Source organism: Rhineura floridana, chromosome 1 (genome assembly GCF_030035675.1).
Source record: "Rhineura floridana isolate rRhiFlo1 chromosome 1, rRhiFlo1.hap2, whole genome shotgun sequence".
NCBI lineage: Eukaryota > Metazoa > Chordata > Lepidosauria > Squamata > Rhineuridae > Rhineura > Rhineura floridana.
The window spans coordinates 103,495,449-103,511,548 of record NC_084480.1 but is presented as its reverse complement, the minus strand read 5'-3'; the positions used below and the strand labels follow the sequence as shown (position 1 = coordinate 103,511,548).

The following is a 16,100-nucleotide window of genomic DNA, read 5'->3' as shown; positions in this document are numbered from 1 at the left end:
ATTGTGCCTGCTTTTACCTTTTATGTACACCGCCCAGAGAGCCTTCGGGCTTAGGGCGGTATATAAATTAAATTAAATAAATAAATAAATAAATAAAAAAGTCAATTTGCTCTCTTTATGAGAAAGGAACCCGGCAGTACTTGATCCAGCATTGCTATGCAGGTGGCCTCAGTGGTACTGACTGTCTTTTCCCAGCTTCAGTTAGTTTGCCATCTACAGGTGTTCCTGAACAGGGATAGCCAGGCCACAGCAATCTATGTGCTGTCCTTGAAGATTTGTTTATTTATTTATTTATTTATTTATTGCATTTGTATACCACCTCATAGCTGAAGCCCTCTGGCTGTTTACAACAATTAAAAATAAGTATACAAATTTAAACCATACTTCAAGCTTTCAATTAGCATGGAAAATGGCTTCCAGAATTCTGACTGGATGTTCCAGGTAGGTTCATATTACTCAAATTTAGAAGGAACTACATTGGTTGCCTATTCACTTCGAAGCCCAAATCTAGGAGCTGACATTTACCTTCAAATACGTGAAGTAACACCTCTTCTCATAACAGCTTCGGCTTGCCTATATCTTAAGATCTTTGTCTGAGGTTCTTCTCAGAGTGCCTTCTTTAGAAAGAAGGAAGTATGTTGTATGTTGATCCCTGGTGCTGAAATTACAATATTTTCAGTGCCACGTTACAACACTTTGATTTGTCCAGGCATTTTTAATGTATATGCTGCCTAAGCCTGCCTTAGAGTTTTTGCTGCCTCTCAATTTGTTGTTTGCACACATTTGTTTTTATTATACATAGTATGAATGATTTTTATTTATACCTACAGTATGCTGCCCTGTACATTTGGGTCATGAGCAGTTTAGAAATATTTCACATAAATGAAGTAATTAAATGCTGCATGTGAGCAGAGCTGCTTCTGTACACAAAATGGCACAACACAGAATATTAAGTGTCCTTGTCTTACTGGCTTTTTCAGCAGTTGAGCTCTGCGGCAGCAGTATATAGCTACTGTGTTGTATGACACAACGTCTCATTCCAGGCTTTCCAGCACTACTAAGGGGTCCTCCAGACAATCTATTTATTGAGCATTTAATGTGATTTGCATGTGGAGGTCAGGTCATATCTAGTTTTTATTGAGCATTTGTTCTGATTTGTTTGCAGAAATGGATATATGACAATGAACATGCATCCTGCTGTCATCCCTATTTGTTTGCAGAGAGTTTATACGTAATTTGTTCACCCCACAGTTTTCAATGCTTTTCCTGTCACTTTCCTAACTGCAAAAAAACTATTTATTTTTTTAAAAAGTGGATTCATTGTTCTAGGACAACAGAGCACTTTAATCCACTTTAATTGTGCAACCCTACATTTCCTGTTACGTGCTTGAATCCTTCCAACAAAGTACTGACAGTCTGGAGGCGCCCAAATTTACTCAGGTTGGCAGCATTTCCATTCCATGTATACTTACTGCTTTGAGGCAAGTGTTAGTTGCTGTATCACCATCATCTTATGGCCACAGGAGTTGTGATCTAGGGCCAAAGACAAATTTCAAGGAAGACATAAAACCAAAGATATGTGTATATATTTATGCAGTTTTACCCTTGACGCTTACAGAGACTTCTGTTACAAACTGATAGATAGTGCAGTTAACAATCTGCTGGCTTTCACATTATTTTGAACTGTTGATGCAGTATTCCCCAAAATGTGATCATGGCAATCAAGTACCACTAAATAAGAGTGCCCATTGAGATGTAGCAATAGGGAGAGTATTCTTGACATTATTGTTCAGCTGCCAGCTCATTATACAGTAACTGCAGTAAAAGAATAACTGCATCATTATCATCATAATTACTATTCTACTGTTCTTGTGTTGTTATTATTTTTGTTGTTATTATTATTTAATTTCTATCTTGCCTTTTCACCAAAACAAATGGCATGATTAAAGCAGTATGAAACGAAGCATAAAATGTTTTTTAAACTTATTTCTAAAGCAGAGTTTCTTTTTGTCTCTCTTTCTCAGATCGAATTGCACAGAATATCATTAAGTCCCATTTGGAGACGTGCCAGTACACAATAGAGGAACTACACCAGCTAGCCTGGCAAACCCACACATATGAAGAGATCAAAGAATACCAGAGCAAGGTATCAAAAAATGCAGCCGTCTTTGACTTCCATTCATCTTTCCTAATCATTGTCATTCTGTGCATTATCTCTGCCCATGAATTGCTGAACAGCACCCTTGATGACAGCAGTTTTGAAAAATACATTTTAAAATGGGCAAAGTCTTACAGTCTCTGCTTATAAGCTTCTGGAACTATATATTAATTTGGATTCACCCAAACTAGGGATGTTCAAATCTGTCAATTTCTTTTTCTCTCATTTTCTCATATTTTCAATCTTAAATTCAGTTTACCACATTTCTGCATCAGTTTGTGTGTGTTTTAAATAAAAAGTCCTCATGAAAATTTACCAGCATTTCAATGCACATGCCTCCTTCCAATGTACACATTTTGCAAGCAATTTTGCCTAATATAACACATTTTTGTATATTGTTTTCACCAATATATGATTTTAATGCACTCTCCACTAATGTACACCCCCCTGGGGGGATGGGGATAGAAAACTGCATCACAACATCTGATATAGTGCAAATTTCCAAGAACAATGCAAATTAGGAGAGTGCAATTTTCTCCCTCATCCCTTCCCCAATCCCACCTTTCTTTCTGACAGGAGTCTTAAGGCCGCCAGCAACAGAATTCATACAGTAAGATTAGAGCAAACCAGCATAAAATAAAATATTTCCCCCAAACCTCATCCTGATATAACCAAATATCATGAAAGTAAAGTGTATCAAGTAAAACAAACAAGCAAGAATCACTTTAAAAAGCAAAATCCATCCCAAAAGAGTCATAAACAGATAAAACCCAAACATCTACCCCCAAAAAACACTCAAAAGCACTCACCCCCCAATAAACAAGCCCCAAAAGGCAAAAACCTTATGTACTCCTCCAAAATGATAGGTATCTCCCCCTAAAATAACCAGACAAAACATGCCCCAAATCGCTCCCTCCCATCCCCTAAGCTTACCAAGGAGCAGCATGGGGGGCTTTTCTTTTTCCTTAAAAATAATAATAAAAAGTTTTAGCAGGCAGGTGGAAGGCCAGGCACTGGGCCCCCGGCTTCCCTGTCATCCTTCTCTCCTTTGCTGAGAGCAATGCATTTGGGCCCAGGCGGGTCCTAGAGGCATTCTGAAGTGCTGAAGGCCTGCACTTTGTATTCCAGCCATTGTTATACCTAAAAACAAACAACAACAAAATTGGAGGGGCCTCCATGGGTACCAAGCAAATTGTCTGAGGGCACTAGGGCATCTGCAGGGACATTAGGGACTAGTCATAAACCCACACTTGAGCAAAAAGACGTTCACTGTCCTACAGGGATGTAGATGTGCAGGTTCTCAGATGATCTTAGACCCCTTACTTTTTTGGGAGCAGGGTTTCAGAGGGGTCCCTATGTCTCCAGCATCCTATGAGACATCCTATGAGACACAAAAGGTGGGTGTTAGCCACTGAGAAGAGTCTTTTAACATGCGTCCTTGTCCTTTCCAGCTGATTGGAGCCAATCAGAGTGAAAGGAGGTGAGTCAGCTACTGAGAAGGCGCTTCTCAGCAGCTAACATTCTCTCCTTTCACACGTATTGGCTCCTAGGCATACTATTTATCCCGCCTATCCTCCTAGAAGGAGCTCAGGGTGGCAAACAAAAGCACTAAAAACACTTGAAAGCATCTTAAAAACAAAACTTTAAAACATATTAAAACAAAACATCTTTAAAAGATCTTTTTAAAAAACTTCAAAAACATCTTTAACAAGTAATTCTAACACAGATGCAGACTGGGATAAGGTCTCTACTTAAAAGACTTGTTGAAACAGAAAGGTCTTCAGTAGGCACTGAAAAGATAACAGAGATGTCACCTGTCTAATATTTTAGGGAAGGAAATTCCAAAGGGTGGGTGCCACAACACTAAAGGTCAGCTTCCTATGTTATGTGGAACGGACCTCCTAATAAGATGGTATCTGCAGGAGGCCCTCAGCTGTAGAGCACAGAGATTGACTGGGTATATGAGGGGTAAGACGATCTTTCAAGTATCCTGGTCCCAACCTGCATAGGGATTTGTACACCAAAACCAGAAGCTTGAACTTGACCTGGTACCTAATGGGCAGTCAGTGCAATTCTTTCAGCAGCAGAGTAACATGTTGGCGATACCCTGCCCCAATGAGCAGTAGCACTGCCACATTTTGCACCAGCTACAGCTCCCGGACCAACCTCAAGGGCAGCCTCACATAAAGTGCATTACAGTAATCCATCCTGAACAGTACCAGTACATGGACAACAGTGGTCAGGCTATCCCGGTCCAGAAATAGCCGCAGCTTTCTTACCAGCTAAAGCTGGTAAAAGGCACTCCTAATGAGATCACCTGGGCCTCTAGCAACAAAGATGGATCCAGAAGCACCCCCAGACTATGAACCTGCTCTTTCAGAGGAAGTAAGACCCCATCCAAAGCAGGCAACTGACCAATCATCCAAACTCAGAAACCGCCAACCCACAACACCTCCATCTTGCTAGAATTTAGATTCAGTTTATTGGCCCTCATCAGTCCACCACTGAGTCCAGACACTGGTCCAGGACTTTCATGACCTCTCCCAATCCAGATGTTACAGAGCTGGGTATCATCAGCATGCTGCTGACACCTCACCCCAAATCTACAGATGGCCGCTCATAAGGACTTATTGGGGACAAGATGGCACTCTGCGGCACCCCACTACACAACTGCCAGGGGGCGAAAGACAATCACCCAATGCTATTCTCTGAAAACAGCCCTAGAGGTAGGATCAGAACCACTGTAAAACAGTGCCTCTGATACCCATCCCACCAATTCAGTTCAGAAGAATACCATGGACAATGGTATCAAAAGCTGCCAAGATATCAAGTAAGAATAACAGGGTCACACCTCCTCTCCCTCCCGATGAAGGTTATTCATCAGGGCGACCAAAGCCAATTCAGTCCCATAATCAGGCCTGAACACAGATTGGAATTGGCTCAAGATAATCTGTTTCATCCAAAAGTACTTGTAATTGCTGTCCTCTCAATTACCTTCCCTAAAAAGGGGGCATTTGCAACCTGTCAGTAGTTGTCACAAACCAGTGAGTCCAGGGTGGGCTTTTTCAGAAGCAGTCGGATCACCGCCTCTTTCAGGGTGGCTGGGACCACTCCCTCCCCCAAAGACACATTGAGCACACCCTGGATCTACTTGGTCATACCCCGTCAGCAAGCTTTAATAAGCCAAGAAGGGCAGAGTCAAGAGGAGACATTGCTGGCCACATCGTCACAAGCACATTGTCCACGTCATCAGGCCTCATCAACTGAAACTGATCCCAAGAAGTTGCAGCAGACGTTGCACTGGACACCTCATTGGAGACTACAGTAGATGTGGATGGGGCATCAAGACTGCTACGAAGGCAAGCAACTTTACCCTCAAAGTGCCTTGCAAACAATTCACAGTGGGCCTCCGAAGGGTCTAAAACTCCATTTCCTGGAGTTGATGTCAACAGACTCCTGACAATACGGAAAAGCTCCACTGGACGGCTACTTGAGGATGTGATAGAGGCAGAGAAGTGGGCCTTCTTCGCTGTCCTCACAGCCACACAGCAGGCATGGTTATGTTTTACTTGTGCTTGATCAGCCTCACAGTATGTCTTTTGCCACTTGTGCTCTAGCCGTTGTCCACCCTGTTTCATTGCCCTTAACTCACTAGTGGTCCAAGGTGCAAACCAGGCTCCACAGTGCCAGAGAATATGCTCAGGTGTGCAATATATGTGTTGTTGTGTGCCAAGGAATTAACAAGGATCTCATTCTTAACCCAGCAGCAAAAAGGGGGGGGCATGGCTGTGACCAACATGAAGTGACCCTGCACTTCTGAATTTGCCACTACACTACTGCTGTCCTAAAACCCAGCTCCAGTAGATTACTGCAGCTGCTTTTGTGTCTTCCTCCTTCTCTCCTTCGGTTCTGCTCTGCGAGGAGAGTATTTAGAGCATGGCAGAAATGAGATAGGGGCCCAGCCCTATGGATGGATTTATATTGTTCCCTAGAACAATTAGAGCACATTTAGGAGACACAGGGGTATTCCACCTAGAAATTTTTTTTTAAAAACCATAGGAGGCAACTGATGTAATGTCCCTCCACCTACTGGTGGAAGCTCAGGTGTTCAGTGTGCAGAAAAGTCTGAGCAAACCTACTACGAAGGAAAGAGCACATCCTCCAGAAACCATATCAGCCATGCATAACTCCAACCATTAGAGCAGGGATAGGGAACTTGATCTAGCCAGTGAACCACTGTCACAGGTGGGTGGGACTGGTTACCTGGCATCACAAAGACATCAGATGAAGCATTTTCCTTTGCTCCTGATTGTTCATTGGCAAGTGACGCTTGGTGTAAGCACCAATCTGCTGATCAGCACTGACAGCAAGCCCCGCTTTGGGCAGGGTTGGGAAATCTGTTGTGCAGCCAATCCCAGCAGGACTTATTGTCATCACCAATCAGCTAACTGACACTCACAACAAGCCTTGCTTGCAAAGGAACATTCTGGAATGTACTTTAAGGCTCCAGGTTGTTCTTTGCAACCACATCTCTACCTGTCCCACACCTGATGTTACATCTGACATTACATCAGGTGTGAGGTAGGTAGGGGTAAGTTGAGGGAAATGGTCTCATGGGCCATATTTGGAGACCTGCTGCGGACATTCGCCACTGCTATATTAGAGTGTAATGATTAGATATAACCCACTTCTGGACCTGCAAGTTATGCATTGACTTGTGGAGCAACTCCACTCGCATAGTAAGAAATGGTGCTTTGTAATGATTCCAGATCAGTTACCACAGAGTGCAAGGGATGCGTGGGATCTGATTCATTTCTTACATTTGCCCCATCCTCAGAGGAGGTCTGTCCAGCAGTGAACACTCCCTGAACTTTGCAGCCTGGACTTACTTGAACATTTTTGTGTTTAGCATTATATTTAATTCTTCTCACTATTTTCATTGTGCACTCAGACATTCTAATCGTCTGCACATTGTTTCTGATATTATAGGATCTGCATTTATCCTATGGGTAATTGTCAACAATATATTATTGATCTTGTGACTCTGAATAGCGTACCTTGATTAGACAATGCTGGGTGCCCATTTAATATCCCAAGGATCAACTTTCTTTGTGATTATCATCACCATCTAAAGGACGTACTCACTTATTTGCTCTCCTTTTGCATGTCCATTTCTTCTGGAAGTCAAGAGAAGCATTGTGGCAGCAGTGTGCAATCCAGATCACACATGCCATTCAGTATGTGGTGGAATTTGCAAAGCGGATAACAGGCTTCATGGAGCTCTGTCAAAATGATCAAATTCTACTTCTCAAGTCAGGTGAGTAAGCAGGGATAATGTCAGAGTTTCCATCAGCCTTCCCCACTTAGAGCCTTCTAAATGTTTTGAACTACAATATCTGGCTGGGGCTCATGGGAGTTGTAGTTCAAAACATCCAGAGAGCATCAGATGGAGAATTGTCATCTCCATCACTTTACAGTTAATTTTCTAACATCTGTATTTGAAGTACAAAAACTTAAAGGACCATTGATAAAGCAGTTGAACCCTTTCCTGTAGGATTCAAAAAGGATACACAGATGGGACATCATGTTTTGTCACACTGAAAAAGTATTTGCAGAAATGTTACACAATGCCTAAAATTCTAGGTGCTGATTGTACAGCAAATATCCTGTTGTACCCCTTTACCCCTGAATAGAGGAGAAGCCAAAACAACAACTAAGGATTTAATCATATACTCGCTTAATTCAGTGGGACTTACTTCTGAGAAGACTGGTATAAGATTACCTTGTAAATAATATTGAGTTGGAAAAAGGACACAGAAGACTGACCCCACCCCAAAAAAATAGATAACAAAGGAATTGCATTATTATCACTTCAGTCAAGCAGGTACCTATTAATACAGATATAAGAAGGCTGTGATTTCCGTTCCAACCCGTCTGCATTTCAATCAGCACTGTTTCTGTTCCACTGCAGTTAGGTTTCTAATTCAATTTACATTACTAATTTATTGTAATTAATGATGTAATTATTTCCACACTATTCTTTTCAATGCAAATGAACCACAACTGAAATGGGTGAAAATACCATGACATTGTTTAGAAAGCATGGTATTTTATAGACATTTTGCTGGTTTTAAGTTGTATGAAATTGTTCCTCTTTGCTCTTAATGAGTTAAGGGAGAGGGGTTGTTGGAGAAACATATGTAGGACTGTCTGTTTCTTTCCTTGTAGGTCAACCACAACTCCAAATTAAGGCTAAGCAAAGACTTAGTGACCCACAAACTATTCTCACAATCAAGCAGTCCAATACTGTTTCTGTGCATATTCAACAATCACTATTACAACTGCAACCAAATTAGAATAATTCTGTGAATTCTTCCTTTGAAAGAACAGGAGAAGCTTGTCCACTCATATGCTGCATTCTTTGAAGAATACTAGATCCAGCATAACTGCACAAAATATATGAAGATGTGGTTACATTGCCATTATTTCTAGATCTGGAGATCACGGATGAGAATTTGTGTTTGAATAGCTTCTGTTTTTTTTAAAAATGCTTAAATGGAAATATCTCATCAGAACATTTCTGTGTGGTAACTCAGGCCCTTTACTGTCATTCCAGGCTGCTTGGAAGTGGTTTTAGTGAGAATGTGCCGTGCCTTCAATCCACTCAACAACACTGTTCTGTTTGAAGGAAAATATGGAGGAATGCAAATGTTCAAGGCATTGGGTAGGGTGGTTTTTATTATTTACCCAAGGCATAGAATTATGTTGTAATCTGGATGTATAACAGTGGCACTTGCATCCATATATTATCAATTGAGTATGAACTCATCACCACTGGCAGTATCTGAGATAAAAAGAATCTGCCACTGTATCCCTAGGCACTGCTTGTTTCCATACAAGTGAGGCCATATGTCAATAGCATTCCCATTTATTTGAACCTCTGTTTATCTAATCATCATTAGATTCTTTTGCCATAGCCATTTTGGGTAAACAGAGCTGGAATTCCATTGCATTAGTAGACTTCTTTTCTGCTACCAAGTAAATTACTGGGGAAAAACATTAAAGGCCAAAAAGTCACATTAAGATGGGGGGTGGGATATGGTGTTTTATACAAATTATATTCCTCAAATTGAGAGAGTAAAATTATAGTATCATTAAGCAATCAAGAAACAAAGGTAAAGCTGATTTATGAAAAGCGATGATTTATTTAGTATACACTTATAAGTATGCTGTAATATGCAAGCCAAATACATTTAGGCCACAATACAATGTACAGGTCCAGATTTTAAACTCTGGTAGAGATGAGCTGGAATTATTTCTTATCTCTGATCTTTGTAAGCCACTCTGGGAGTTTTTTTTGGGGGGAGGGCACTTTTTAGGTAAAAGTGGCTTAAATAAATAAATAAGCACATGTAACAACTATACATTTGATTGGGACCTCTACACTTAGTCTTTCGTTTTATACTGTGTTCTGTTCCAATCTGTCAATTAAAAGATACTCATTTCTGATTATTGAATTGACAATAGTTTGATAATCTGATGTAAAACCACAACTCACTACACAGAAAGTTTTAAGAGATGGCTAAAAACATTCCTACACTTCTTTGCGGCATTTGGTACAACAGTTGGTTCATTCTTCTTGTGTTTTTCGTTGAGAGACTCCCAAGTGGAAGGACTCCTACGTTGTGCAGAAGGGCCTGGAAATCCAGCTGAGGTTTCCACTGAATGAAGGTGCTTTTCACTGTAAGCCGTCAACACAACCTGAGACAATTTGTGGCACTTAAAGGTTGCTTTGTATTTATGTAAGGTGTCTTAATCCCACAGCATCTGACTAGATCTCTTCCCCCCACCCTGGATGGTATATCTTTACACTACATACTTATTTAAAATATTTATATACCGCCCTTCATCCTACTACGTTTCAGGACATCTTACAACAGCATTAGAATCCACTAATAGCACCCGGCAAAAATTAAAACCCCTGACTGAATAAAAGTATTTTTGCCTGACATCTAAGTGATAGCTAGCTGTCAGGCAGGCCTCTTAAGGAGAGCATTGCATATCTGGGGTTCCATGGCCAAAAAAGTTGTCTCTCTCATTGATGTCAGCTTTACCTCAGTTTAATAGTCAAGTCGGTCAAAAATGTGGGACATTCAAAAGGCAACTGGTCCACCACCTGTTGGGTATGCTTTAATTGGGATTCCTGCACTGAGCAGGGGGTTCAACTACCTTCTAGGCCCCTTCCAGCTCTATGATTCTACGTTAACCAAAGTCTCTCAGAGATGGAAACTTTGGAAACATTCAGAAATTGCTGTTTTTAAATGCTAGGTTGGTCCATAAAAAGACATCAGTCACCCATGATTTAATCATGATTTAATCAACCTGGCCAACCTGGCATGTATCACTGAAACTTGGATGGATGAGCTGGATGATACTGATCTGACCCAGCTTTGTCCACCTGGGTCCTCAGTACATCACCAGCATAGGCCATTGCTCCATTCACACCCTATGAGTGATGCCATCAGGAGTCGTAAACTCCCAGCAGGGTCACCCATGGTGGTAAGGTCAAGGGAAAGGAACCAGACAAAGAACGATCCAAGAATGTCCTCAATGGCAAAACAGGCAGAGGATAACAATGTGTATGTTACAATGGCTATGAAGATGGATGAAGGCTGCAGAAGATAAAAGACTTCCAATAGTCGTGGTATCCATGCCATTGGATCAAAGCCTTTTTCTGTCAAGATTGTGTGTTGATCATTGTGCACCGATCTCCCTACATAAAACAAATTCACACACAGGCGTCTTCCAACCAAATTATCTTGGAAGACAATCTTACTCGGCCACAAGTGATCGCCTGTGTGAATCTCCATTGCAGCTTTTCAGAGGTTGCAGATGGAAGGAGAAATCAGCAAAAATCAGCTTCCTCCAGCAGGACTGTTCCATGAGTAGAATTCCACTTACAGGAACAAGCTGTTGTATTTTGAGGATTTATTCAAGGCATGGTGTAAAATGCCTTGGATAATTAATAAAAATTAACAGTTTGATTAGCTTCTCATTTGTGCAGAAAATGGAGCTTGCCTGCCTTGAATAGCTATATGAGAGGAAGCACAATGGCAAGTGAGGCACTGTCCCATCATCACTGAAATACGGTGGCAGAAAAGCCATGCTTGCTGAACACCACTTAAAGGCACTGGAGGCAACCCCCAGTGAAAGTATATTTCTAAGCCTCAACTCTCATGTACTCATGCTAGTGCTCTGATCTCAATCAGCAGCTATTCAAGGAAGATTAAGACCACTTCCCTTGTGTAACATTATCTCTAAGCACCAATAGAATAATGTGTGTTCTGTTAGTGTAGGAAATCCTGTTGGTTCCTCCTCATGATCTATATGAGTCATTGCCGGGATTATGTGAAATGGAAAAAGACCAATGCCTATGCAATATGGATGCATGCATACATTTGATCACAAGAATATTTTACGGAAAATATTCCATGTGAAGAACTTTTAGAAGTTGATTGATTTCATGTTGACTTTGTCTTCTGTGCTGTGTACAGGTTCTGATGACCTGGTGAATGAAGCATTTGACTTTGCAAAGAATTTATGTTCCTTGCAGCTGACTGAGGAGGAAATTGCATTGTTTTCATCTGCTGTTCTGATATCACCAGGTAGTTATTTCCAACTCATATTACTTTCCCACTGCCCTCCCAGACAAACTTCACAATTTCTAGTTCTTTTCATCCTATACTCTTAACTGTTGTTCTCACCTAGACATGTGCATTAAGTAACTGAAGGATAGTCTGAATGGGTTTAATCTGCCTTGTGTTTTGCCTGAAATTCAATACAAATTACAACTGAAGAGGTTAAGCATTGAAGCTGGGATATTCTACATGCAAAGCATGTGCTCTACCACTATATATGAGGAATAAACTCTTAGGTAAGTATGCTCTAGAGCAGGAATGAACAACCTGTGACCCTGCAGATGTTGCTGGTCTGTAACTCCCATCACCTGTAACCATTGGCATGCTACCTGGGACTGACTGGAGATGGCATCCAACAGCATCTGGAGAGCCACAGATTCCCCATCCCTGCTTTAGTGAATACCTTGGGCTTTACCATAATGTAGTAGTCCTCTGTGCGGAGGGTACATTTGCTGTGCGTCTTGGGCAGGCTCTTTAAATGCTTCACAGCAGCACAGTACCTAGCAGCTTTCCCCTTTTCACACTGCAGAGAGCAATGGCTGAACTGCCAGTGGTAGGTCAGTTTAAAATGCTGGCAGCTTGCACCGCTGAGCCTGGAGGGCAGAATGGGCAGGTATGCTACACTATGGAATGGGATTAGTGAAGAAGAAGAAGAAGAAGAAGAAGAAGAAGAAGAAGAAGAAGAAGAAGAAGAAGAAGAAGAAGAAGAAGAAGAAGAAGAAGAAGAAGAAGAAGAAGAAGAAGAAGAAGAAGGTCTGTTAAAAGTTGCAAGTGCTTCTATGTGCCTGGGTGAATGCAGTCAAAAGGGGTATGACATATTATATATCCATATAACCCTGGATAAGTCCCCCTTACACTTTAATCTGGTTCTGCTACTATACTGACTGAAGTTTTCTTGGCAGTAATTTGATATTTTAAAGTAAGATCTTGATGGTATTCGTCAGCAGGACAATTTAAAAAAAGAATTAAGATTGCAGGAAAACATGCAAGACTACCGTACTGCTCTGGCCCCTGCCATTCCTGTGAGGCCCCTGCCAAATACCTCAGGATATGAAATCATCAGAGGCTCAGAACTATAGCAGAATATATGCCATTTCTAATCCAAGAGCCAGAAAGCACCCATCTTTGGTCAGATGAGGAAGAGGGAGAGAGGGTGTTCAGCATCTGTCTTGCATATCTGTCTGGCAGCATCTCTTGTTGGCCACAAAAGAGCTCCATTGGAAAGGCAATCAGACACAGACACAACAGGATTTGGGAAATAGGCAACTGAACAGGTTTAGTAATTATCATGTGGCCAAACGGCATATCGGTTCAAAACACATTTACTTGGAATGAAAAGAGTATCCTTTAAAGTAATGCACTTTTACTATTCACAGATTAGTGGCTTGATCATAGACTGACACTGTGGCCCATGGATTGGGTGGTAAGATGCCAGAGTCTGGCACAGCTGTGATATGTGAGCAGCTTGTGGTGGCCAGGAAAACTTTAGGGTAAGGGGAGGGAGGGCTGCCCACAGCTAAAGTGAAAGCTAGGATTAGATACACCCAAATACTACAACCTAGCTCTTTGGTGACAGAGAGGTAAAATACTGCACTTCCTCCAGATGGTGGGGCTACAATGCTATCAAGTTATCAACAAGTATTACAACGTCTTCTTTCCATCTTCTTTCTGGCTTTATTTTCTGGCTTCATTTGCATTTACTTTATTGTTTGGCCAGATCGAGCTTGGCTGCTAGAACCAAGGAAAGTCCAGAAGCTTCAGGAAAAGATTTATTTTGCACTTCAGCATGTGATCCAGAAGAATCATCTTGATGATGAGACTTTGGCAAAGGTAGATCTTCAGTACACAAAGTGATACTCGCTATTACATAGGAAGCCTAATACGCACACTTTATGAAACTGTGCAGTTAATCATTCTTAAATTTAATTTAACTTTTTTTCCTGATTGGCTGTTAGTGATTCCAGTGTTTCACTGCAGAGAAAAGAATTGACCAAATACTCAGATCCAAAGATTCCTTGCAGGCTCAGGGAGTCCACTGTGAACACAGAATCTTGCCCCCCAAAGGCTTTCTTATTTTTTATCAAAGGAGCAAATAGCTCTGCACATATAATGGTATACTCCTACCCAGAAGTTTGCTTTGTACATCAAAACTCACCCAAGGATCATCAAACATGGCTTCAGTTCCATGTCCCAATACCTATTCCACATGTGTTAGAGGCTACCCTAGGATTCAGGGTCTGCTGCGTCCAGTGTGTGAAGGAATTTTCATGTAGAACAGCAGGCGTGAGCGTGGGGCTGTGTTCATGGAGTCTGCTTGCTCAGCAGTTCCCCCCACCCACTCCCACATGAGGGAAGAATGCAAGTCTGGGCATCCCCTCCTCTTTCCCTCCAACTGATCTGTTGTTCATGGGCCACTGGGTATTGTCAAATTTCAAGTCAAGCTTGCTGATGCTAATGTCACAATCAAAATACATTTTCAAAACAAAAGCTATCATATTGTGAAAACTCAAAGAAAACATATTTCAGTTTCAGTCCCCATACTCTGAGAACCTGTATTAAAAGAGTTAATTTATTAAAAATGTACTTCTTGGGCCTTAACTAAATTTTTGCAGAAGATATCTGTCTCCCTGTTTTTACGCAAAATTGTTTTATCATGCTCTTGGTTATATTGTATGAAGTTAAATTTTGTAATTTGAACTGTTGTGTTTTATATATTTTATGATTTTTTTGCAAGCTGCCATGGGTTTATTTTACAAAGAAAATAAACATAATAAATATAAAAGTTGTTAGGCTGATTTGGATCCTGTCTATGGTATGGGGAAGGGGAGTCTACCTCTTTTGCTCCATCATGAGCAGCCAGCACAGTGAAGTGGCACCAGTGCCTCAGAGGTGCCCTCCCAACACTTCCCCAATGCTTCCACCAGTGTGCCTTTGCAGTGCATCCAATCTCACCGCCACCCTACCCCACCCCATCTGGTAAGCGGCAGCAGTGCTGGTGTCAGGAGACTAGCTCCGTGGCATTGCCCCACCACACCAGGCACTCCTGCCCCCTATATTATGGTCAAAATCCAAATCATCCCACTGGAGCTGCTAATAGCAATTGAAGAGAAAATATATGGGCACAGAAGGTGTGCCCATATGTCTTTCTCTCCATAGCTGGTACTGAGTAATTCATTTCTGTTTTGCTCATCTGCCCAAAAGGCACTCACAGGATTTCACAACGTAAGAAATACAAAATAGAAAATGTAACCCTAAAAGCAAAATCCACACATTAAAAACAACAGTATAAACAATCTACAAAGCCATCATCTAAAATATAAAAGAAAAAATAATTGAAAGAAAAATGTTTTCTGCAAAAATTGGCCAAAGATGGAGCCTACTGGCTCCCCACAGGGAGGATATTCCAGAGCTACAGTGTCACCACTGAAAAGGCCCTATCTCTTGTATTTACATACGTAGTGACCTGGTGAGGTTGATGACACAAAAAGCATGCTGATCTTGGCAAGAGGTGTTTCGTAAGGTAACCAGATAATAGCTCCAGCAGAGTGAGGATTTAAGATCCTCCTCCGCACTCAGAAGCCCCAGTCCAAATCACACACACACACTCCTCTCTATGTCATTCTTACTATCACAACTGCTGCTTTTAGAAGAAAGTTACATTGGGAGGTCCAAACAATTTAGAATTCATGAATTTCATGAAACCATTTCATAGGAATAAACTTTCTCTCATGTACTTCTTTGTCCGTCTGTCTTACAGTTAGTAGCCAAGATACCAACTATCACTGCACTTTGCAACTTGCACGGAGAAAAACTGCAGGTATTTAAACAATCTCATCCCGATATAGTGAACACACTGTTTCCTCCATTATACAAGGAACTGTTCAATCCAGACTCTACCACTGGCTGCAAGTGAAGGGGAAGTTAGAACATGTCACGGAATGCATCACTGTTCAGACAAAAGAATTGTTTTCATGAAGACTTTCTTTAAAATGTCACTACTGCAACACTAGGAATGTCCTGCACTTAATAGAGTTATTTTTCACCGCTACAGTTTGAAGAATGTAAATATGCACCTCTGAGTGGGGCCTGTTTTCGTTTCTTCTCTTTTTTTGTTTTGTTAATTTTTTCCTTTTTTTGTTTGTTTGTTTGTTAATTTTTAACTTACCAGAAATTTGCAAATATAGAACACTGGGTGTTATCATTATTTTTCATTTTATTTTATTGGGGCTTTGTTTTGGGAGACA

The 16,100-nt window shown here is 41.1% G+C and overlaps 1 protein-coding gene across 1 annotated transcript in view; it reads left to right on the top strand.

Moving 5' to 3' along the window:
- RORB (RAR related orphan receptor B) overlaps positions 1–15,769 on the top strand; it is a 62,110-nt gene extending 46,341 nt beyond the window's left edge. Inside the window, exons 4-9 of the mRNA XM_061613018.1 lie at positions 2,025–2,146; positions 7,343–7,475; positions 8,775–8,882; positions 11,713–11,823; positions 13,574–13,686; positions 15,614–15,769. Coding sequence (XP_061469002.1) covers positions 2,025–2,146; positions 7,343–7,475; positions 8,775–8,882; positions 11,713–11,823; positions 13,574–13,686; positions 15,614–15,769 — 743 coding nt within the window. The remainder of the gene's footprint in view (positions 1–2,024; positions 2,147–7,342; positions 7,476–8,774; positions 8,883–11,712; positions 11,824–13,573; positions 13,687–15,613) is intronic.
- The last annotated feature ends 331 nt before the right edge of the window (positions 15,770–16,100 follow it).